This window comes from Chiloscyllium punctatum, chromosome 27, assembly GCF_047496795.1.
Source record: "Chiloscyllium punctatum isolate Juve2018m chromosome 27, sChiPun1.3, whole genome shotgun sequence".
NCBI lineage: Eukaryota > Metazoa > Chordata > Chondrichthyes > Orectolobiformes > Hemiscylliidae > Chiloscyllium > Chiloscyllium punctatum.
This window is the reverse complement of record NC_092765.1, coordinates 8,608,030-8,632,239: the sequence shown is the minus strand read 5'-3', so window position 1 is coordinate 8,632,239 and position 24,210 is coordinate 8,608,030. Positions and strand designations below refer to the sequence as shown.

The window sequence follows — 24,210 nt, the reverse complement described above, 5'->3', positions numbered from 1 at the left end:
AGTTAAAATTATCCTCATTTTTCAGAAGATATTAGAATGATTGAGTACACAACACTGTGGGACTTGTATTTTCCAGTTATAAAAAATTGCTCATGACTGCCTTATGCTAACATTTATTGACAAACATATGCAGTTCTATAACGGGCACAACTAAAAACCTAATATCCCATGCCACCCATCAGAAAGATGCTCCCAATGAGTAATCTGCTCTCTGCTCAATTAGATTTAGATTACTTACAGTGTGGAAACAGGCCCTTCGGCCCAACAAGTCCACACCACCCCGCCGAAGCACAACCCACCCATACCCCTATATCTACCCCTTACCTAACACTATGGGCAATTTAGCATAGCCAATTCACCTGACCTGCACATCTTTGGACTGTGGGAGGAAACCGGAGCACCCGGAGGAAACCCACACAGACACGGGGAGAATGTGCAAACTCCACACAGTCAGTCGCCTGAGGCAGGAATTGAACCCGGGTCTCTGGCACTGTGAGGCAGCAGTGCTAACCACTGTGCCACCGTGCCGCCCACAAATTCTACTGCACACTCAATTATCAACTGGAACCTTTGTAGTAAAGACATACATAGCAAAAAACATTGCACATTTCACCCTGCCGTCCCTTCCCAATTTGGCAAAACTGCAGTAGATCAGGTGGTGCCAGAGAGGGGGAAATGCTTCTTTATTCATTATAAAATGCCCTTCTCCAAAACTGAAAAGGTTTTGTACAATTATTTATTTATTGAACAAAAAAAACTAAGTTTGTATTCAAAAGATGTGTGCTATTTAAATGGTTCAACAAGTGTTAACCAAGTCAAAATGTCAGCAGGCATTTGGTCTCTGCTCAGTTTGATTATCTCAACCAGGGTGGTGTTGTGGAGAGAATTCAGTTTGCCACAGCTTCCGTGTGTGTTTATTTTTAAATTTGTCCTCGGCATGTGGACAATGCCAGGCATTTATTACCTAACCCTAATTATTGAGATGTTGATGGTTGGACTTCTCTTTGAGCAAATCCCGTCTTTGTGCTGATGGCATAGAGAAACTTCAGAATTCTGACCAAGGGACAATAAGTGGATTAAAAAAAATGCAGCAAGAATTTTTCATTCCATCTCCATCTAGTGAACCCTGCTATCAAAATGCACACATTGAATGAAGATGGAATTCACTTCGATCACAGCTTCCCACTGTCCATCTGGAGCGTCGGTGGCTGAGGGGTGACCTTATAGAGGTTTATTAAATCATGAGGGGCATGGATAGGGGTAAATAGACAAAGTCTTTCCCTGGGGTGGAGGAGTCCAGAACTAGAGGGCATAGGTTTCGGGTGAGGGGAAAGATATAAAAAAGACCTAAGGGTCAACCTTTTCACGCAGAGGATGGTACATGTATGGAATGAGCTGCCAGTGGAAGTAGTGGAGGCTAGTACAATTGCAACATTTAAGAGGCATTTGGATGGATATATGAATGGGAAGGATTTGGAGGGATAGGGGTCGGGTGCTGGCAGGTGGGACTAGATTGGGTTGGGATATCTGGTCGGCATGGACAAGTTGGACCGAAGGGTCTGTTTCCATGCTGTACATCTCTTTGACTACTGTTGCACATAAAAGAACTACTATTTTCATGAAGTATTAGACAGTGCATATGATACCATTCCCAAGGAACAATTCTGGTTCAGAGTCTTTCAAAATGGTTTGCAACCTTTGAACGTGGGCACCATTAAATGGGTGCACACAGCCAACATACAGCGCAGTAACATCTCACTCAGAAAACAATAAATGACCAGATATACTGGTTTTGATGTAATGAATTAAGCAGTGTGTGTTGGTTGGAACTCCCCTGCTCTTCCTTGAACAGTATCACAAGATCCCTCATGTTGAGTTGAACAGGCAGAATCATTCCCAGTTTAACACTCAATCAAATAAAATGCAAACTACAGTTGTTGAAGTGTTCTGACTTGAGTACTCCTAAATGTATTTTTAGAGAACAGTTGTGGTCACCTTAGTCTAAAACGATAGAGGCACTGAAAATCAACAAGGATAATAGCAGTTGGAAACTGGACAAGTTTGAGTTCTCTACCTCAGAAAAGGTAAAAGGCAACTTTTTAAGAATGTTATTTGAGATTCTGGAAAAGCTTGGTAAGATAGATAAAGAAAAACAGCCTTCAATGACTTCTAGAAGAAATTCAGAAGAAACATAATCCAGAAAATAGCTAGAATACTCAACTCACTACTACAAGCAGGAGCTGATGTAAATACCATAAGAGGAAGCAAGATAAACAGATGTTGGGGAAAGTAGCAGTGTCCATAGGATTAGATTAAAACAAAAAACTGGGTGGGAGGAGGGTTGTATGAAGCACGGACATAAACATGGACAAGTTGGGCCAAATGGTCTGTTTCAGTATTGTAGACTGAATATATGTTAAAACAAGTGCTTCACTGAATTTCCAACCAAAGGATTAAATTAAGAAATAATTTCATAGCAGCGATTAAACACGATCAAACAAGATGAAAATCCAAGTGATTGTTGCCTGCAACGTGCTTTTGGATGCACAAAATGAAAAGGTGAGCAACTGATAAATGCTTTGGGTGCTTGGCATACTCAAGTAAAGGCACTGACCTGGTGATGTTCAACATGGATGCTGTCTCCTGTTGGCCAGCGATGCTTGCCATTGTAACCACCACCTCCACCTCCTCCTCCTCCACCTCCACTGCCGCCACCCCCAGCAACTCCACTGCTGCCTCCTCCCCCCAGATGCTCCCCGGGCTGCCGCTGGAAGAAATAATCCACCATGGCATCGTCCTGCGAGCGGCCCGCGGCCAGCGCAAGTGCCGGTACCACTACCGGCACTGGAGGCCCCATTGAGCCAGGGCCTTGCGTGGAGACAGAGGCGGCGGCCAGCGCCTGGGAGGCGGCGTGCTGTTGCTGCTGCTGCTGGGGGCCGGCAGCGGAGGGTCCTGTTAACACCACGGGCATGCTGTGAGCGACGCTGTTACCGAAACTGTCCTGTGGTAGTGGTGGCTGCTGATACTGCTGCTGGGGGAGGGAGTCCTGCCAGAGCACTTCATTCATACCTTAAAAACACAGGGAACAACCATTCCACCTATACCTGCAAAAAACAATAAAGTAAAAAGTATTTTAAATTGAGAACTTTAAAGGTGCACAAAGAACAACATTTTGTTTTTGTTTCATGAGTATTTAAAATCCAAGTTCCACCACCTTCCCCAATTATTTTGAAAAAGTCTCTCCAAAAATAGGCACTGATTGCACTTCAACATGCAAATCCTGCCCCAAATTCCTTCTAGTCTTGGACTGCACTGTCAACTTAGAAGTGATTCCATGAAAACATGCCAATGAACGGAAGAGTGCTTCCCCCATCTTATATGAATATATGCTTTCAAAACTGACATGAACATTCCAAACTCTTGCATGTATCAAAATCAATATGTACACTTAACAAAACTGAATTGAAATGGAATAAGATTCATAAAAATGGTTTCGAACACGTGAAATCGCCCTCAATACAGTCCATGTGTTGCAATGTACTTGAGAACACAAGATAAAAATATAATGCATAAAATTCAGGGGCATGTGTCAGATGACTTTTTTTAAAATTAATTACTCCTTTTGACTAGCACATGACCATGTAATCCTCAGCCTCCATTATCCATGTGCCCAAGTCCAAGTTTATGAATTAACATGAAAATACAAAACACAGCAATGGCATCTGACGAACACTGAACATGCAGCAGCAGTATTCCCCCCAACCCCCCACACCACACGTGCCTTGGCACTGCAGAATCTAGAAATGCAAAGACAAACAAGCCTACATCTGAAATTGAAATACAGATTGCGTAAAAGTATTAGATAGAGGATATTCTGCTTTTACTTCAAAATTTTCTAAGTTTCTCAGTTATTTTGTCATGTCTAGCGAATGGAAATATTATTTAAGTTTTGCTTTTGAATGGCAGATAAACCTGCAACCTCACGAGCGTCCACATGTCTGAGCATGTATTTATTAAAAATACACAAAGTCTGAACTCTAGACTAACTGGAAAGTGTTAAAATTGCAGTTTGATTCAAAACAAGCTTTCCTTAATTCTGTGCAACTTTCACCCCTGTGCTTTTGATACACAGTCTCAAAGAAAAGGAACATGAATCCCAACATAAAGAAAATATTGGAACAGATGAATGGAATTCTAACAGTTAATCAATCAAGTCCAGTTTTTCTATGCATCATTTTCAACAAAACAAGATGCCACTTTCTTTGCACAGTTACATAAGTAAGAAATTACTCAATCCAGAGTTTTTTTGTCTCGTCAAGATGCATTTGTATGACTACTATCCTCAACGGAATTATTTAGAAAAGGCACCAATACATACTTAAAAATTGCTTCACCAATTTGTACAGAATAAAGTAGGCAAACAACAAATAGAACGAAATGTGCTCATTAAAATCCAACGTTTGCTTCAGGAACAGCTACAGTTGGGACATATGCAGAAACCATACAACTTTCCTAATTACAGGCCTGGCTGGGCTGCACCAACACCTACAAAGGAAGAAAAAAAAATGCCTAACATCTGAATTTTAGACAATACCAGATCTTATTTTCCTGCTGGAATGCTGAATGCAACTGATCCTGACACAAACCAGCTTTGGTGAATTGCAATAGTCGCCCTCCCAGCATCAAAAACCTGGGAATTACAACTTAGCAAAATGTTTTATTTCCTCCATTTGACAACCCTTTGCTGCACGTTACACCACCCCCCCCCCCCCCAAAAAAAAGCAAATAATTAACCACAACCAAGAACAGAAAAACCTTGGGAAGTGCAATCAGTGGCAACATACATTGAACATTTTTTTTTGCTCAACACAAATCTTAGTTTTACACAAGTGCAATGCCCTCCACACCGAGCACACACACACACACACACCCCAAACCCTACACAAACCACCCACCACCCCCCCCCCTCCAAAAAAAAACTGGATTCAAATCCACATTTTCAGCTTTTAAAAACAAGTAAACAAATATTTCGGCTGGTGTTGCAATTATGAAAACAACCTCGGTATTTCATGCATTGAAACTAGCCTTCCTTCCCCATTGTAAAAAAAAAGCCTCGTTTCCTGGAATAATTGAAAGCAGCACATTTTCTCAAACTTTAACCATCTGCCTTCGCGCGGGGGGGGGGGGGGTGGGGAAGAGCCTGGAAAATGACCCCCTCCTTTTACCCCTCATAATAAAAATACTGGCCAACCCCCCCAACCTAAGCTTTCACACACCCGCACCATTAGTTTACAATGCTGCTTATGCTTCCCCTCCCCTCTCCTCTCCTCTCCTCCCCACCCCATCACTCCTCTGTACAAACACACACAAACACACTACAACAATGGCCCCCGAGCCCAAAATACTGGGCAGAAAGGGGCGCTGGAGGAAAACTAATCGCCCGATTTGCCCCCCTTCGGCCGCCCGCCGCCCCTCAATATCGGGCTCGGCGGCTCGCCGGGTGTCCAAGCTGTCGACTGATGGGGTCGGGCGGGGATACTCACAGGCAGAGAGGGCGGATTGCAGCAGATTGCGGCCCCTTCTCCGAACCTTCTTTCTCTACAACATGGCGCTACACTGGGACACTCAGGCGCAAGGCATCCTGGGTGAGGGCAGCCTCCCTTCCCCCACTCACTCCCTCTCTGCCTTTGTCTCTCTCTCTCTCTCTCTTTCTTTGCAGCTTCACTTACAGTATCTTGCAAACAGGTGATTTAAGCCTCACCCTTCCCCAGTCCTCATTTAACCATTCTGTCAATTCTTCCTTTTTCACAAATAAAACAGGTCACTTCAGCAGTGCAAAAGGGAGGAGACAGGGTGAAAAATCCTTCATCTCTACAGGCACTAAAAAATGCAATTGCAAACTACAAATTTGGCCTAATTGTTTAGTGTAAATCTACAATCTAATCCAACACGATTCCCCCTACAACCTTGCCTCAGTTATTTAACACTCATTAAATTAAAAAGAAAGCAGGAGAGTGAATGCAATGTGCATGTTGAAGGCAGACTTTTGTCAGGAAAAGGCTGAAAACTGTAAAAGTGCAGTTTATTTTTAATTTTTAGCAATTTAAATTTGTTTTTGCACATGCAGATGTCATTGCAATTAAAAGTGCATTTTTTGTTGCAATTGTATTCATCCTATTCAGGACAAATTGTACCCCTGACACCAATGGGCTGCACAGTGCAATTTTACAGTGGGTAGCACCCAAACTGTACCAAAGTCTGCAAATAGCACATCAACCAAAGTGGTAAATGTGTATAAAACAGTGGTAGAGGGAGAGAATGCCAGGTACAGTTCTAGAATTTGGAATAACAAAGGGGAAGGAAGACTTCCCCATAGAAGACTGGTTAGCAAAGTTAGATCTCACGGAGTACAGGGAGAAATTGCCATTTGGATCCAGAACTGGCTCAAAGGTAGAAGACAGAGGGTAGCGGTGGTGGTGGAGGGTTGTCTTTCAGACTGGAGGCCTGTGACCAATGATGTGCCACAAGGATCGGTGCTGGGTCCACTGCTTTTCGTCATTGATATAAATGATTTGGATGTGAACATTGGAGGTATAGTTAGTAAGTTTGCAGGTGACACCAAAATTGGAGGTGTAATGGACAGTGAAGAGTACAATGGGATCTTGATCAGATGGGCCAATGGGCTGAGGAGTGGCAGATGGAGTTTAATTTAGATGTACGTGAGGTGCTACATTTTGGAAAGGCAAATCAGAGCAGGACTATTAGACTCAATGGGAGGGTCCTGGGGTGTGTTGCAAAACAAAGAGACCTTGGAGTTCAGGTCCATAGTTCCTTGAAAGTGGAGTCGCAGGTAGATAGGATAATGAAGAATGCGTTTGGTATGCTTTCCTTTATTGGTCAGAGTATTGAGTGCAGGAATTGGGAGGTCATGTTGCAGCTGTCCAGGGCATTGGTTAGATCACTCTTTGAATATTGTGTGCAATTTCAGCCTCCCTCCTATCGGAAGGATGTTGTGAGACTTGGTAGGGTTCAGAAAAAATTTACAAGGATGTTGCCAGGGTTGGAGAGCTTGAGCTACAGGGAGAGGCTGAGGCTGTTTTCCCTGGAGCACCGCAGGCTGAGTGGTGACCTCATAAAAGTTTATAAAATCATGAGGGGCATGGATAGGGTAAACAAACATGGTCTTTGCCCTGGGTTGGGGGAGTACAGAACTTGAGGGCATGAGTTTAGGGTGATAGGGAAAAACTTTAAAAGAGACCAAAGGGGCAACTTTTTCAGACAGAGAGTGGTGCATGTATGGAATGAGTTGCCAGAGGAAATGGTAGAGACTGGTACAATTACAACATTTAAAAGGCATCAGGATGGGTATATGAATAGAAAGGGTTTAAGAGGGGTATGGACAAAGCTCTGGCAAATGTGACTAGATTAATTTAGGATATCTGGTCGGCATGGACGAGTTGGACCAAAGGGTCTATTTCCACGCTGTACGTCTCTATGACTCCAACACTGTAAAAAAAAAGAGCAGACCAGAAAGGACTCATATTGGTGTTCGAGCCGACAATTTTTCCTCAATCAACTTCATGAAAAGCAAATTATCTGGCACAAAGCAGTTGTGGGAGCTTTCTATGCACAAATTGGGTGGCACGGTGGCTCACTAGTTAGCACTGCTGCCTCACAGTCCCAGGTTCGATTCCAACCTTGGGCAACTGTCTGTGTGGAGTTTGCACATTCTCCCCGAGTTTGTGTGGGTTCCCTCCGGGTGCTCCGGTTTCCTCCCACAGCCCAAAGATGTGCAGGTCAGGTGAATTGGCCATGTTAAATTGCCCATAATGTTAGGAGCATTAGTCAGAGGGAAATGGGTTGGGTGGGTTACTCTTCGGAGGGTCGGTGTGGACTGGTTGGGCCAAAGGACCTGTTTCCACACTGTAGGGAATCTAAAAAAAAACTGGATTCCACATTTCCTTCAATGGAACAGTGAAGACACTGACAATGTACTTTATTAATTGAAAACTCTGGGACATTCTGTGGTTGTGAATGGCTTTATATAAATTGAAGTTCTTATTTTACTTTTCACTTTTGGTTGTACCTTTCCATACTTACATGGAGGTTCCAGAGGCTTGTACTAATTCAAATAACTTAAATTTATCTTGCATCTTTCACATACGGAAATGTCCATAGGCACTGTCCCAGGAAGGTAATTAGAAAAAAGTGCAAGGTCAAAGACTGGGACATTAGGACAGGTTTCCCAAAGCCTAGTCAACAAGATAGAATTTATTGCACCTTTGAGGAGGAGAGAGAAGTAGAGAGGTATGGGGAGGCAATTCTTGAGTTTAGAGTGGATACAGTTGATTGGAAGGCTGCCAAAGGTGGGATGAAGGAAGGAGTAAAGATGCGCCATGTTAGGTTAGTAAATATATTCAGTCTGCCTGATGAAAAATATACTGAGTGAGAAGCTCGGTTTAGAGATAAATCGGATGCAAAACTTCTAAATAGTGTAATTCAGCTTGAGGTGGTGGGGTGTTGAATCAGTAGCGGAGTTTATAACGGGACTGAACACAATGGCTTTGGTACTCCCTATGATTAACTGCAAATTTCAACTCATCCAGTATTTGATGTGGGGTTAACAATGTACCAAATCAGAACGAGTGAAACGGGTTATGTATGAAGTGAACACTAGGTAGAGTTAGGTACCATCAGCATGGATAAAACCTGACACCATGCTCTAAGATAATGTTACCAAGCAGCGGCATATAGATGTGAAATAGGATGGAAACTAAGGCTTACCTCAGGGTGAGCTCCGGTGCTGAAAACAGAATTTGCTGGAAATACTCAGCGGCTCTACGAAGCTCTCCATAGATGTTTCCAAAGTTGAAGATTCCAGTCCATTTTGACTCTTCATAAATGGTGTGGGGCTGAATGACAAGCCATTGAGACAGAACCTCTGGCAGTCCATGCATTAGTAAGAGTGGAAGCAGATGAAGACAGTCCAACACTGCTAGGAGATGTTGGAGCAAGTGGTTGTCTTCCACAAGTAGGCCCCCCCAAGTACCTTTTCAAAACTAATTGGCATCCAACTGGTCTTACACTCTTTGAGTGTAAGAAAAAGAAGGAACTAGGAAGACTAATTTGAAAATAAGAAGGGTCTCCTATTTAAGACAGAGATGAGGAGAAGTTTTTTTTAAATTGTGGGTCATATCTTTGGAACTGTCTTTCTCAGTATGGTGGAGGTAGAGTCATTCCATATGTTTAAGGGAAAGGTGGATGGGTTCTTGACTAACAAGGAAGTCAAAAGGTTAATGAGGAGTAGGCAACAAAGTGGAGTTGAAGCTACAACCATCAACCTATCAAATGGCAAAGCAGTCTCAAAAGGACCCAGTGGTTTACTTCTGATTAGTACGCAATGTGGCGTGTGGGGTGATTTGAATAGTCATGATTTTAAATCTTGATTTGCTAATGACAGGTTGCATTGGAGGAATAAAGTCAGTATTGCTGCTGTGCAGAGCCTCATATCAGCGTGTGGCAGGTTCATCTTGGAACATATTTACGTTCCATAAATTCCCATGAACATGCAGCTCGATGACAGAGGTTGAGGTGGTCTTGGCTCTGGATTGAAAGCGTTGTCCAATGGACAGATTCCCAGCTCATCTTGGACAGAAGCCCCAATCCACCATGAAGCATCACAGTTTTGGGCTGGAGTGTTGCAGTGAGCAAGATGGAGAAGAACACTAATGCAACGACACATCGCATGACCCCAGTTTACTCTCACGTGGATCTGTAATGGATCCACTGGGGACAATCATGGCTGCAGCTGGAGCATGATGACAAATTTCTGCAGGCAACCAAATTTGAGGAAGACGTTCCCCAATCCATCCAATTTAATTGAAGGTCTTTGTGAGGTCAAAAAAATACTATGTATTAAGGTTGCTGCCGGCCACTGTATTTTTCTTGGACTTTCTCTGATGATGATGTCCACTATGTCTCTTGATGGACACAACCCACTAGTGACTCCAGGAGGAGCTCTTCAGCCACTGGAGAGAAGACAATTCGCAGTGACCTGAGGTGGAGAGCAAGGAGACACCTCCACATTCACTGCAATTGATCTCATCTGTTTCCTCGAAGATGGTCACAATCACACCCTGGAGATCCTCTGGCATGCTCTCCTCCTTCCTGATGAGGGAAATGGGGTCATGTGCATTTCTCTCCCACATTTCAGCATCCCAGCAGGGATTCCTTCTGCATCCATAGGACATATTCATGCCGTGCTGTCAGATTGCTTTCTCAACCTCTCGTCAGCCAGGCATGATGCTGGCTTGGTAACAGGTATTATACTGAAGTTTGAGGCACTCACATTGAGGATGAGGCTCAGTTGAGATTGTCAAAGTGCCCCTTCTGTTGGTCAATGACGATCCCTCTCCTCCATAAGTGTCACTCTATCTTGGCTCTCAGTCCAGTACATCACTTGGTGACCTGCGAGATAGTTTTTGACTACACTGAAGAATCCACACACATACTCATGACTGTCATTGAGTTGCTGGATTGCCTGCGCTCACTCTAACACCATCTGTTCTTTAGGTCACAGGTTTGTTTTCATTGGATCTCAGTCTCAATTTGTCTGTGGACCTGCTTTCTTTTCTTTCAGTTTTGGTGGTGCCTCCTGTTCAGTGACCCGTTGCGTTTGATATTTGGTAGTTCCAGATCAGTCTCGATGTTTCCTAGTAGAGAAACAAAGTCTTCTCGTACAGGTCGTTTATGATGGATCCAAGCAGCCAGCTGCTCTGGACATTCTGCGATTCCTGTTTGTTGAGTGGTGGCAGGTTGAGAGTGAGGTGCTAACTGGGTAGGTCTTTTCTTTATAGAGTCTTTGAGTCCTTCGATATTGAATACCAAGTTAGTAATTGTCACTGTTATTTTTAGGCAAACCAGACAGAGATAGTAGACCAGATTAGGTGAGGGTCAATCCAGTAGAAGTCAATGCTTGTTGCTGTATAGGTGATGCGAGCATCCTGGTCAGCCCTCAATCAGACAAAGACATATTCAAGCAGGTGCTAACATCTAGACTGTGTGTTGCCATGAGGTTTATATTTGTCTCTCTGATGAAGTGGGGTGTTGGTTATGACCCAACCACACTCTAGGTATTCTGTGAGTGGGACTCCATTGGTACATGCTTCCCCTTTTTTGCCAACTTCCCCAAGGTTTGTGATCCTCCCAACTCAGGCTTTGAAATTACAAAGGAGAATCAACTCTTCACCCTCTGGGATACTGGACAATGACTGAGCGAGGCTGGTGTCAGATTCCTCTTTGGCCTCATCCATTGTCATTATGGTTAGAGTATACACACTGATCACTGTGGTGCACTGCTTCACAGTTAGGGTCAGCCGAAGGGAACTATAATCATGTGGAACATGGGATAAAGCAAGAAAGCAGAAGTGAAATGTCACTGACAGAACTCTGCCCTTAGGAACAGCGGCCAGTCAACGTAAATCACTACCTGTACTTCAGCTTATTCAGCATAAGTGGTATATTAGTTTATCTGAAGGGATCTGAGACCACTGCACTCCTTTGTGATTACTGTCATTTTTCTAATAGTGCTCAAACTGTTGACAGCAAGATAAAAATGACTGTCTGTCTGCTCTGCAAGGCATTCAAGTACTGAGGATATTTCTGATGTTATTCAAATCATAACACAAATAATTAAATATTGGCCTGCGATCATTGCAAGTCAAGTAGAAAGAGTCCCAGTCACTGTGACAAGTGTAAGCCCATATTCCATTTGTGGGCCGAGCTGCCTGGTGCCCTGGAGTGTTACTTGGCACAGGGACCAGAGTGCTACATCTACTACATGGTCCAGAACTTACATCTTAGAGCTACCTTCTACCAATACCCCCTGGCTACCACCCTGCACCCAACCTCAGAAGAGGCAATTGCCAACTGTTGGAAGGGTCTGCCATGTAAGGCAGGAGTATTGTGGTGTCCCCTTTCCCTCTGCTCCCGTCCCAACAATTGTAGATTCTTGATCAGGCAGGGAATGAAAGGTTGTGAAAATGGGTCTGAGAATGTCGGATCAGCCATGATCCTATAGAATGGCAGAACATGCTCAAGAGACCAAACAGCCTACACCTATTCCTATTTCTCATGGTCTTATGGGGCCTCAAAGTCAAGGTGACAATCAATTTGATTCTTGTGTTTCCCCTTCTTATTTGTTAGGTTATCCCTTTTGAGTTGGATGTGGACAATTCTTCAGTGTCCTCTGAAATGGCATTGGATTTAGGATATAGTCTCATCACCAATTTGTAAATCTCCATTCCTAGCCAGATTGGTCATGGGTGACTCCAGTTCCATTATGTTCTTGATGCTTAATGTCTTGTGATATAGACTAATGATAAAGGCAATGACCAGGAAGAAGGATTGGCACCAACTCAGGTTGGACAATTGTTGCAGTCTCACCAGCATCATGAGAGATAAAAAAAACAAGACCACAAGATGTGGATGCAGAACTCAGCCCACTGAATCTGCTTGGCGATTCAATTAGATCATGGCTGATCTGCTAATCGTCAACTGCACTTTCCTGCCTTTACTCACAACCCTTGAGGCCTTTACTGATTAAAAATCTGTCTCTCTCGGACTTGAATATTCTTAATGACTCAGCCCCAATAGCCCTTTTGTGGTAAAGAATGCCACAAATTCATTACCTACTGACAAATGAAATTCCTCTTCGCCACAGTCTTAAACTGGCAACGTATTCCTCTCAGATTATGCCTTCTGGTCCTAGATTCTCTCACATGGGCAAACAACCATCCAGCATTTATGATTTGGAGATGCCAGTGTTGGACTGGGGTGTACAAAGATAAAAATCACACAACACCAGGTTATAGTCCAACAGATTTATTTGGAAGCACTAGCTTTCGGAGCGCCGGTCCTTCATCAGGTGGTTGTCAACCAACTGATGAAGGAGCAGTGGTCAGAAAGCTAATACTTCCAATGAAACCTACTGGACTATAACCTGGTGTTGTGTGATTTTTAACGTCATCCAGCATTTACAATGCCAAACCTCCTAAGAATCTATTCTATTAATCTCCAATGAGTACAAGCCCAACCTACTCAACCTCTCCTCATAATAAAATCCCTCCTTTTCTGGAATTAACCTATTGAACCTTTTATGGATTGCCTCCAATGCCAGGATAAGGCAAGGAGACCAAAACTGTTCACAGTTTTCCAGCTACAGTCTGACTAACCCATGTATAGTTTTAGTGAAACCTCCCTACATTTATACCCCATTCCCTTTGAAATAAAGGTCAATATTCCATTTACCGTCTTTATTACCCAGTGAACTTGGATGTCAACTTTCAGTGATTCATGGACAAGGACGCCAAATCCCTCTGTTATGTAATTGACACAGTAAAACACATTACAAGTTATGCAGCAGATATTATAGCCCATAGCAGACCAACAGTCAGGTAGAGTTGTAACATTGTATGCACACAGTGCATATGGTCTTTAAAAATATAACTCTCTTAAAAGGAAAGGTACACACACAATTCTCATGATGTCAAAAAGTGACTTATAGTTAGTTAACCCACACAGAAAAAGCCTTTCTCTTGAGTGGAATAAATTCTATGTAGTGGGTTAGTTGATACAATGAAGGGAGTCCAATGATCGACTGGTCAATCACATGCTGACTATTGAGAGTTGCTTCGTCTCCACATCCAATTAATTTCAACACGAGCGACTGACTCAGTAATGAGAATTGAACAGGATGGCTCACTGTGTCCCATTTCTGACATGTTCCTTGTGTAGTCTTAGCAAGACCTCCCTTCCTTTTACACAGCATTCCCTTTGAAATAAATGCCAACATTCCACCTGCCTTCCCTATGACACACTGATCTTGAATGTTAGCTTTTTGTGGTTCATGCACAAGAACACCTAATTCCTCTACCCTTCAGCTATCTGCAGCCTTTCCATATCCAAATAATATTCAGCTCTTCTTTTCTCCCTGCCACTGTGCATGATGCCACGTTTTCCCACATTATATTCCATCTGTAACATTTTTGCCCTCCTTAGCCTTCTGTAGACTCTTTGTATAACCTCACCACTTAAGTAATTTTGTGTCATCTGCAAACTTGTCAATTGCACACTGATTTTCATCAGTCGGGAGTGTAGTGCTGGAAAAGCACAGCAGGTCAGGCAGCATCCAGGGTGCAGGGGAATCGACGTTTCAGGCATAAGACCTTCATTAGGAATGTGGCAGGGCTTATGCCCAAAATGTTGATCCTCCTGCTCCTCAGATGCTGCCTGACCTGCTGTGCTTTTCCAGCAACACACTCTCGACTCTGATCTCCAGCATTTGCAGTCTTCACTTTCTCCTAACTGATTTTCATCATCCAAGTTAAGATCAGTTACCTCAGTACAATCACTGAATCACAGATTGTTACAGTACAAAAGGAGGCCATTTGGCCCATCATGGCTGTTCATCAATGCCATCTCTACCACTGTGTATGGTTCGTGTTTACAAAGCTCTCTCTGGCTTCACCCTGACCCAGCCCTGTTCATATTAGACCGTAAGAAGCATGAGAAATGCAGGATTAAGGTCTGACTGCTTCACTCCCTTGCACCATCACATGCACTCGTCACCGGGTGCTTGATTGACCTTTCAGGACAGTCTAAGGATATAAGGTGGGCCATTTAGAACTGAGATGAGGAGGAAATTCTTCACACACAAAGTAGTGAGTCATGGAATTCTCTGCCTCTGAAAATGGTTGAATGTTTTCAAGAAGGAGTTAGATATAGCTCTTATGGCTAAAAGGATCAAAGGTACGAGGGGTAAGTGTGAACAGAGTTGAATGATCAGCTTTGATTAGCAGAGCAGGCTCGAAGCCATGAATTGCCTACTCCAGCTCCTAATTACCTTGTTTTTTTTCTATGACCTATTCGGGCTCCTGGTCTAGCAACACCTAATGTATAAAATTTTCACCTTTTTTTTCAAATCCCACTGCGACCTCGTCCCTCTCTATCTCTCTGACCTCCTCTAGCCATAATGACTTTCCAAGTCTCCGACCCTTTTGGAAGCTATTTGAGAGAAGTTTTTGGGAAGCTAGCGGCAGGATGCTAAGGGATAGGATTTACATGTATTTGGAAAAGCATAGCTTAATTAGGGACAGGCAGCATGCGTTTGTGCGGGACAGGTCATGACTGAATGAACATTTACATTCGCAGTTTGAATTTTCCTTCACCATCACGAGGTCAAAATCCTGGAATTCCCTCCCAAAGGGCATTGTGGGTCCATCAACAGCACATAGACTGCAGCAGTTCAAGAAAGCAGCTCACCACCACCTTCTCAAGGGCAACTAGGGATGGGCAATAAATGCTGACCCAGTCAGTGACACCCACATACAAATTAAACAATCTTTCACATACAACTACAAAACACAAACTCAACGTAGAAAGCAGTATAGCTTCAATTTCTACTTTGCTAATGAATTCTAACACACACAAATAAAACAGAAGCACTTGATTTGTGTCAATTAGGGAATGAATGATGAGAACCTAGGAAGGGAATTTATTTCCTAAATGAAGTCTTTATTCTAACTGTTCTCATCAAAATCTCTGTTGCATTTCATTAAATGAAAAATGGAACATTACAGTCTTAAAAAAAAATTACTGGTCGGAACGTGGGCAATCAGAGAACTAGGAAAATATTTTCTTAAACTGGCAGCTTTTTCATTTTGCAGAAGGAATTAAGCTGTTGCAGTCTACAATGGAGAGGGCACCTCACAATGTGGCTCTTTGCTGAAGCCTTCAGCTCAAAGAGAGTTTTCATTGTCAACTTTTAAGAGTTGATCATTGTGTAGTGTGTCTACCAGGAGACTCAAAAACTCAATGGCTGATGGCATCAACCATTTATCTCCTTAAACATTGAGATTTAAGGACTGAGAAAAGAAACAGAGAGAACAATAGGGTGGGATAGAATCGCAGAAATAGTTCAGTACACAGGAGACCATTCTGCCCACCATGTACCTCCTAGTGTTCTGAAAAAGCAGTTTCATTGGTACCACTCCCCTGCCTTTTCTCAGCAGCCCAGGAAACTATTTTTCTCTTCAGATGCTTATACAATTCTGTTTGCAAAAAAAAACCCTGGTTCCTCTCTTTCTGCACCCCCTTTAGAATTGTACTCTGAACAGACAGAATGTCCTGCACCCCAGGGACCTGATCAAGGAGGATGCATTGAGGTCAGGTGAGAAACAGGACAACATGGGTGGCACAATTGCTAGCACTGCTGTCTCACATCACCAGGGACTCAGGTTCGATCCCATCCTAGGGCAACTGTCTGTGTGGAGTTTGCACGTTCTCCCCGTGTCTGCGTGGGTTTCCTCTAGGTGCTCCGGTTTCCTCCCACAGTCCAAAGATGCATAGGTAAGGTGGACTGGCCATGCTAAATATGGGAACAGGGTGGGAGTGGGCTGTAGGTGGGATGCTTTTCGGATAGTTATTGTGGACTTGATGGGCTGAAAGGCCTCATTCCACACTGTAGGGATTCTATGATCCTTGAAAGCTTGACCTAAGAGACAGACGAAGAGGGGCAGAAAAATGTAATGATCTTTCTAAAATCTATAACAACAATACACAACGTATAGGAGTGACATGCAACATGTTAGGTCGTCCTTTTATAGTTTGGAGGGGCACTGCATTAATCATTATAGATGCTTTGAAAGGAGCCTTACACTATTAATTATGAGTTGTAAGTTTCTAATGCAAGTACAGTGAACAATTAACATGCAGTTCTAGCAATTTCTTAAAAATAACAGGGTGGTTCAGAGGCCAACAATGGAACTGTGTAAATTAATCAGTGGATTCTGAAGATTTGTAACTCATGGTTTCTCTAATAATCCTCCAAATTTGCTGGCTGATTTGTGCATTGATAATAATTCATTAGCAAATACAGAATGTAATATTAACAACTGTGTTTTTGTAATCCAGCAAGACTTAGCCCATTGCATCACTGCATATTTCCAGACTTATTTCTGAAAAGCTGTTCCAGTAATTGGAAATAAAATCACTCACCCAAGTAAATACCCACCATCCGAGGTGTCAATTTCAGTGTTAACAGAGGGCTCAATTGGATGCTATAATTGATCTCAGTAACCACTGCTCTAAGAAAGGGAAAGTAAATTTAAAAATCAGCCAGAATTCCTCCACATGATCAGGAGAAGACAGACACCACCCAGGACAAAGCAGCCCATTTGATCAGCAGCCCATCCATCACTGTCACCAGTCATTCCCCCCACTACTGCCAATGCACCGTAGCAGCACTATGTACCATCTGCAAGATTCACGGTTTCCAATGTACTTACACCTTCCATAAGGAGAAAGTGAGGACTGCAGATGCTGGAGATCAGAGTCGAAAAGGGTGGTGCTGGGAAAGCACAGCAGGTTAGGCAGCATCCGAGAAGCAGGAGAGTCGATGTTTCGGGCATAAGCCCTTCATCAGGAATATTCCTGCATCACGTTCCTGATGAGGGGTGTTGCCTGAAACATTGACTCTCCTGCTCCTCGCATACCACCTGACCTGCTGTGCTTTTCCAGCACCACCATTTTTGATTCTTACACCGTTCATAAATGTGGTGTCCAGCACTATGCACAGTACTCAAATTGTGATCTTACCAGTGTCCTAGGTATAGCATAACCTCTTCACTTTTGTAGTCAATTCCCCTTGCAATTAATGATAACATTTTCTAATTACTTACTATACCTACACATCAACACCTGCCAATTCATTCATAACACCCAGATCCCTCTGCAATAGAGCATTTCAATTTCTCACCAGCTAGATCCAATACTTGTTATTTTCTTGTCAAAATGCTGCCCACTTGTTTCACTTCTAACTATAACTAAAACTATAACTTTTGTAAACTCCTTGTGCCCTTCTCACAACTTACTTCCCTAACTTTGTGACCTCACTGGTCAACTATGACTTCAATGAATTGATACAAAATACTTATATAAATTGTCAACAGTTGAGATCCCAACACCACTTCTGGCAGCACGATATTTGTTTCATCACATCAAACTGAAAAAGGGTCTATTTATGCCTCCTCTCTATTTCCTGTTAATCAGCCAATTATCAATCCATTATCAAAATGCAACTCCCAAGATCTTGAGGTTTATCTTCTGAATAACCAATGATATGACACTTTATCAAATGTCTTCTTCAAATCTAACTACAGTACGTTCACTGGGTTCCCCTTTATTCACAGCACATATTACCTCCTCAAGGAACTCTAAAAGATTGTCAAACATAATTTCCCTTTCACAACATCACATTGATTCTGCCGGACTACGCTGAACTTATTCAAGTGCCCTGCTAGAATTCTTTAAAAATACTTTGCCATTTTCCCCGTGACCTATATGAAGCTAAGTGATTTGTAGTTTTCTGCTTTCTGTCTCCCTCCCATTCACTTGCCCCATTGGAAAATGAAAAGCCATGCACCAGTTTTCTCAGGTTTCTAAGGCTCTGTGAGGAAATCAGTCAGAACCTGGTCACTTGTCATCCCTCAGCTCCAACAATTCACTCAGTGCCACTTCTATGGTGGTTTTGACTTTCCTAAGATTCCCCCAACCCCCCACAACCCTTAAATTTTCTGGATTTATTTCAACGAATGTTATTTGTATCCTCTATAGTGAAGACTGATACAAAATACCTGATCAGTTCATTACCATTTATTTATTTTCCATTATTAATTCTCTAGCGTTACATTCTTTGGGACGATACTGACCTTGTCAACACTTTTATATATATAATGTATATATAAATGTCTGAGTGAGGTGAGAGAGAGAGAGAGAGAGAGAGAGAGAGAGAGAGAGAGAGAGAGAGAGAGAGAGAGAGATACATACAGTCAGTTCTTCTATAACACAATGGTTGTGTTCTTGTTTAACCCCACATTATAGAACAACCACACTTTAGAAACAGTGCTTAAAGTGTGGACGATATAATTGCGTTATACCCAACACACATTTTAAAAGTTCGCACTGTAGAAACAGCGTCTCAATTCGTCAATCGCGTTGCAACAAATTCGCATTGATGTAACACACGTAATAACAGAACCACCCATATACAGGAACTCTTGCCATTTGTTATCTAATTCTGGCTAGCTTTCATCCTTGTCTAATTTATCCCCTTTATTCATTAATTTCTTTGTCATTCATTGCTATTTTTTATTGGCTCTAATCTTTTGATCTGTCACCGGTCTTCATATAATTATGTACTTTTTCTTATAGTATCATACAATCTTTAACCTTTCCAGTGTAGCTGAACAAAGACACCTTGGGGGGGCAGTTTCATAGCTCCTTGAAAGTGGAATCGCAGGTAGACAGGATAGTGAAGCAGGCATTGGTATGCTTGCCTTTACTGGTTTTTAGAAATTATACAACATTTGTAAGGCCACTTTTGGAATACTGCATTCAATTCAATAGAAAGTATGTTGTGAAACTTGAAAGGGTTCAGAAAAGATTCACAAGGATGCTGCCAGGGTTGGAATGTTTGAGCTACAGGGAGAGGCTGAACAGGGCTGGCGCTGTTTTCCCTGGAGCATCAGAGGCTGAGGGGTGACCTTATAGAGGTTTACAAAATCATGAGGGGCATGGATAGGGTAACTAGACAAGGTTTATCTCCCAGGGTGGGGGAGCCCAGAACTAGAGGGTTATAAAATCACAAGGGGGACATGGATAGGGTAACTAGACAAGGTTTATCTCCCAGGGTGGGGGAGCCCAGAACTAGAGGGTTATAAAATCACAAGGGGGACATGGATAGGGTAACTAGACAAGGTTTATCTCCCAGGGTGGGGGAGCCTAGAAACAGAGGGCAGAGCAGATACTAAGGTGAGAGGGGCAAGATTTAGAAGGAACCCAGGGAGAAATTGTTTCATGCAGAGGGTGGTGCGTGTATGAAATGAGCTGCCAGAGGAAATGGTGGGGGGGCCGGTACAATTACAACATTTAAAAGACATCTGGGTGAGTTCATGAATAGGAAAGCTGAGAGAGATAAGGGCTAAATGCTAGCAATGGGACTAGATTAATTTAAGATATCTGGTTGGCATGGACAAGTTGGAGTGAAGGGTCTGTTTCAGTGCTGTACATCTCTATGACTCTAGTCAATGGTGGATCTATCTCTTGAAATATTTCTGACTCCTTTGGGATGCATCTACTCTGAATATTCTGAAATATTATAGAGTCATAGAGATGCACAGCATTGAAACAGACCCTTTAGTCCAACTTGTCCATGCTGACCAGATATCCCAACCCAATCTAGTCCCACCTGCCAGCACCTGGCCCATATCCCTTCAAACCCTTCCTATTCATATACCCATCCAGATGCCTTTTAAATGTTGCAATTGCACTAGCCTCCTTTGTAAACCTTTTCTGAACCCTTTCAAGTTTCACAACATCCTTCCGATAAGAAGGAGAATTCCTGAGAGAATTCCAAAGATTAACAAGATGCTGAGAAAAGAAATTCCTCCTCATCTCAACCTGAAATGAGAACCCCCTTGCTTTAGTTTTAAACTGTGCCTTCAGTTCAAAACTCCCCGTAAGAGTAGAAACAAAAGAGTGAGTGGCATGATGGCTCAATGGTTAGCACTGCTGCCTCACAGCACCAGGACCTGGGTTCAATTCCAGCCTTGTCTGTGTGGAGTTTGCACATTCTCCCTGTGTCTGTGTGGGTTCCCTCCGGGTACTCTGGTTTCCTCCTACAATCCAAAGATAGGCAGGTCAGGTGAATTGGCCATGCCAGATTGCCTGTAGTGTTAGGTGCATTAATCAGGGTTAAGTATAGGTAGGGGAATGGTCTGGGTGGGTTACTCTTCAGAGGGTCAGTATGAACTTGTTGGGCTGAAGGGTCTGTTTCCATATTGTAGGGAATCTAATCTAAACATCCTGTAAGCATGTCTGCTGTCAAGCCCCCCACTAAATCTTCTGTTTTTCAAAAAGACCATAAGATCATTAGACCTTAAGACACAGGAGCAGAATTAGGCCATTTGGTCCATCAAGTCTGCTATGCCATTGATCGGTTCTCAACCCCATTCTCCTACTTTCTCCCCATAATCCTTGATTCCATTACTAATTAAGAACCTATCTATCTCTGTCTTGAATAATCACAAAGACTTGGCCAACCCAGCTCTCTGCAGCAATATGTTCCACACATTCACCACCCTCTGGCTGAAGAAACTCCTCCTCATCACACTTCTAAAGCGTTGTCTTTTCACTCCAAGGTTGTACCCTCAGGTCCTAGTCTCTCCTTTAGTGGAAACATCTTCCCATGTCCACTTTATCTCAGCCCTCAGTACTCTGTAAACTTCAATCAGAATCCACCCCATCCCCACCCTCCTAAACTCCACAGAGTTCAGACCCAGAGTCCTCAACTGCTTCTCACATGACGAGCCCTTCACCCCCTGGGTAAAACCCCTCTGAACCCTCTTTCAAGGCCAGCACACCCTTCCCTAGATACAGGGCTCAAAATATTCCAAGTGCAGTCTGACTGGAGCCTTATACAACCTCAGCAGTATATCCCTGTACTTTCATACCAGTCCCCTTGAAATGAATGTTAAATTACAATTGCCTTCCTAATCAAAAACTGAACCTGCAGGTTACCCTTCAGAGAATCTTGAACTCAGACTCCTAAATCCTGTTGTGCTTCAAATTTCCGAAGCCTCTCCCCATTTGGAAAATAGCCTACACCTCTATTGTTCCAACCGAAGTGCATAACCTCACACTTTCCCACATTGTATTCCAAGTGCCACTTTGTTGCCCACTCTCCTAGCTTATCCAAGTCCTTATGCAGTCTCCCTGCTTCCTCAACATCACATGCGCCTCACCCTTCTTTGCATCATCTGCAAACACAGAGACAATACCCCCAGTTCCTTCATCTAGATCGTTAATGTAAACGTGAATCATTGTGATCCCCACACGGACCCCTGTGAAACTTCACTAGCCATTGGCTGCCATCCTGAGAAAGACCCCTTTATCCCTATTCTCTGCCTCCTGCCCGTCAGCCAATCCTTTATCCATGCCAGTACCTTGTCCCTAACGCCAAGGGCTCTTATCTTGTTTGGAGACAAAGAAACTGTAAATGCTGGAATCCAAAGTTGACAGGCAGGAGGCTGGAAGAACACAGCAAGCCAGGCAGCCTCAGGAGGTGGGGAAGTCAACCTTTCGGGTGTAACCCTTCTTCAGGACTGGGGGTGTGGGTAAGGGGAGCTGCAGATAAAGGGGAGGAGTGGGGGAGGGTTTTCGATGGGGAGAGGGGTGGAGTGACGAGGTAGTGATAGATGAACACAGGTGGTGGGTACAACTTGGTTGGTCGATAGGAGGAATGAATCCAGTTGGTAGCTAGAAGGAAAGGTCAGTAAGGGGAATGGAAGGGAGGGGGAGGGGCTGGAAACGGAGTCAGGGATAGGAAAGGAGGGTTATTTAAAACTAGAGAACTCCGTGTTGAGTCCTCTGGGCTGTAGGTTGCCCAGGTGGAAGATGAGGTGTTGTTCCTTCTAATACGCTGTGGCAATGGAGGAAGCCGAGGATGGTCATGTTGGAATGGGAATGGGAAGGGGAATTAAAATGGGGGGGGGGGTGACTGGGAGGTCAGCTTGGCCCCTGCAGGCCTGGCTGAGATATTCAGCAAAACGTGCCCTGAGTTTACATTGGGTCTCACCAACGTAGCAAAGACCATATCAGGAGAACCATTTACCTTCTTTAGCAGCCTCCTGTGCTACATCTCATTCTACTAAACCAAGAAGAGGTCCCAATGGCCCAACGTTTCCTCAAAAAACAATCATAGAACATTTCAGCACAGTATAGGACCTTCGGCCCACAATATTGCGCTGAACCTGTGAAACCACTCTAAAGCCCATCTAACCGACACCATCCCATTATCATCCATATGTTTATCCAACGAACATTTAAATGCCCTTAGTGCTGGTGAGTCCACGACTGTTGCAGGCAGGGCATTCCACGCCCCGTTACTCTCTGAGTAAAGAACTCCTTCAAATAGGGAATCAATTGGGCAGCAATGTGGCTCAGTGGTTGGCACTGCTGCCTCACCACCAGGGACCCAGGTTCAATTCTTGCCTCAGGCGACCGTCTGTGTGGCGTTTGCAAATTCTCCCCGTTTCTGCATGGGTTTCCTCTCACATTCCAAGAGATGTGCAGGCTTGGTGAATTGGCCATGCTAAATTGCCCATAGTATCAAATGCATTAGTCAGGGGGAAATGACTCTGGGTGGGTTACTCTTCAGAGGGTCAGTATGGACTTGTTGGGCCAAAGGGCCTGTTTCCACACTGTAGGGAACCAAAGCTAAACTGTGCAAATTATCACTGAGCTTTTTCCAAAGCAAGAATATCCCTATGGAAAAAAGAGCAAAACTGTGTACATTTCTCCAGGTACAGTCTCACCAATGCCCTGTACTGTTGTAGTAAGATTTCTTTGTTTTTATACTCAATGGAACAAGACCTATCTGCCCCTCTTAGCCTTGCCATATAGAACACATCTAATACACGAACCATGGTTCTAAACTGCAGTTACAATCAACTCACAAAAGTCTGGTCTGTGTCCAGAAACAAATATTTTGGAAGTAAATATTTCAAAACTTTGCATCGGGTTTAGAAGGCGGACTGGCAGATGTGGCGACCCAGAGAAGGAGACTAAAACTAGGGGTGCAGTTAAAGAATGAGATGTCACCTTTAAGTCAGAGATGAGGGTCACTCGTTATGAATTCTCTTCCCCAGTTGGTAATGGAAGGTGGGTCTTCCAATTCATTCACAATTGAGTTGGATAGATTTTTGAATGATAAGGGAGTTGAGAGTATTCGTTGTAAAAATAATAATGATCTTACTGAGTGGTGGAGTATCTTCAAAGGGGTAATCCTGCGTCTATGTTCTTAACAACTTCCAATTTATATCGCACCTTCAATGTAGCAAAACGTCCCAAGAAGTTTCGCAGGAGCATCATCAGAGAAAACGTGGCACTGTGCCACACAAGGGGACACTGTGAAAGGAAACAGATAGATTTTGAGCAGTGTCTTAAATGGAGGAAAAGAGGTGGAGCAGGTTTGGGGAGGCCCAAGCAGATAAAGGCCCAGCAACCATTGGTGGGATTAGGGGCCTAGGTAGAGTAGATAGGAAAGGTGTATTTTCCCTGAGCAGACAGAGTAATCTTTGGGCAGCACTGACT

General features: G+C 43.4%; 1 protein-coding gene across 8 annotated transcripts in view; it reads right to left on the bottom strand.

Moving 5' to 3' along the window:
• LOC140453394 (pumilio homolog 1-like) overlaps window positions 1-24,210 on the bottom strand; it is a 163,610-nt gene that overhangs the window by 117,482 nt on the left and 21,918 nt on the right. For 7 of the 8 annotated variants that reach the window (XM_072548015.1, XM_072548018.1, XM_072548019.1 and 4 more), the window contains exons 1-2: window positions 5,544-5,653; window positions 2,615-3,104 (exon numbers count right to left, since the gene is read on the bottom strand). In XM_072548015.1, coding sequence (XP_072404116.1) covers window positions 2,615-3,067 — 453 coding nt within the window. In that variant the 5' untranslated portion in view covers window positions 3,068-3,104; window positions 5,544-5,653. Of the gene's footprint in view, window positions 1-2,614; window positions 3,105-5,543; window positions 5,654-24,210 lie in introns of those variants that run through there. The other variant, XM_072548016.1, reaches the window with a different exon arrangement.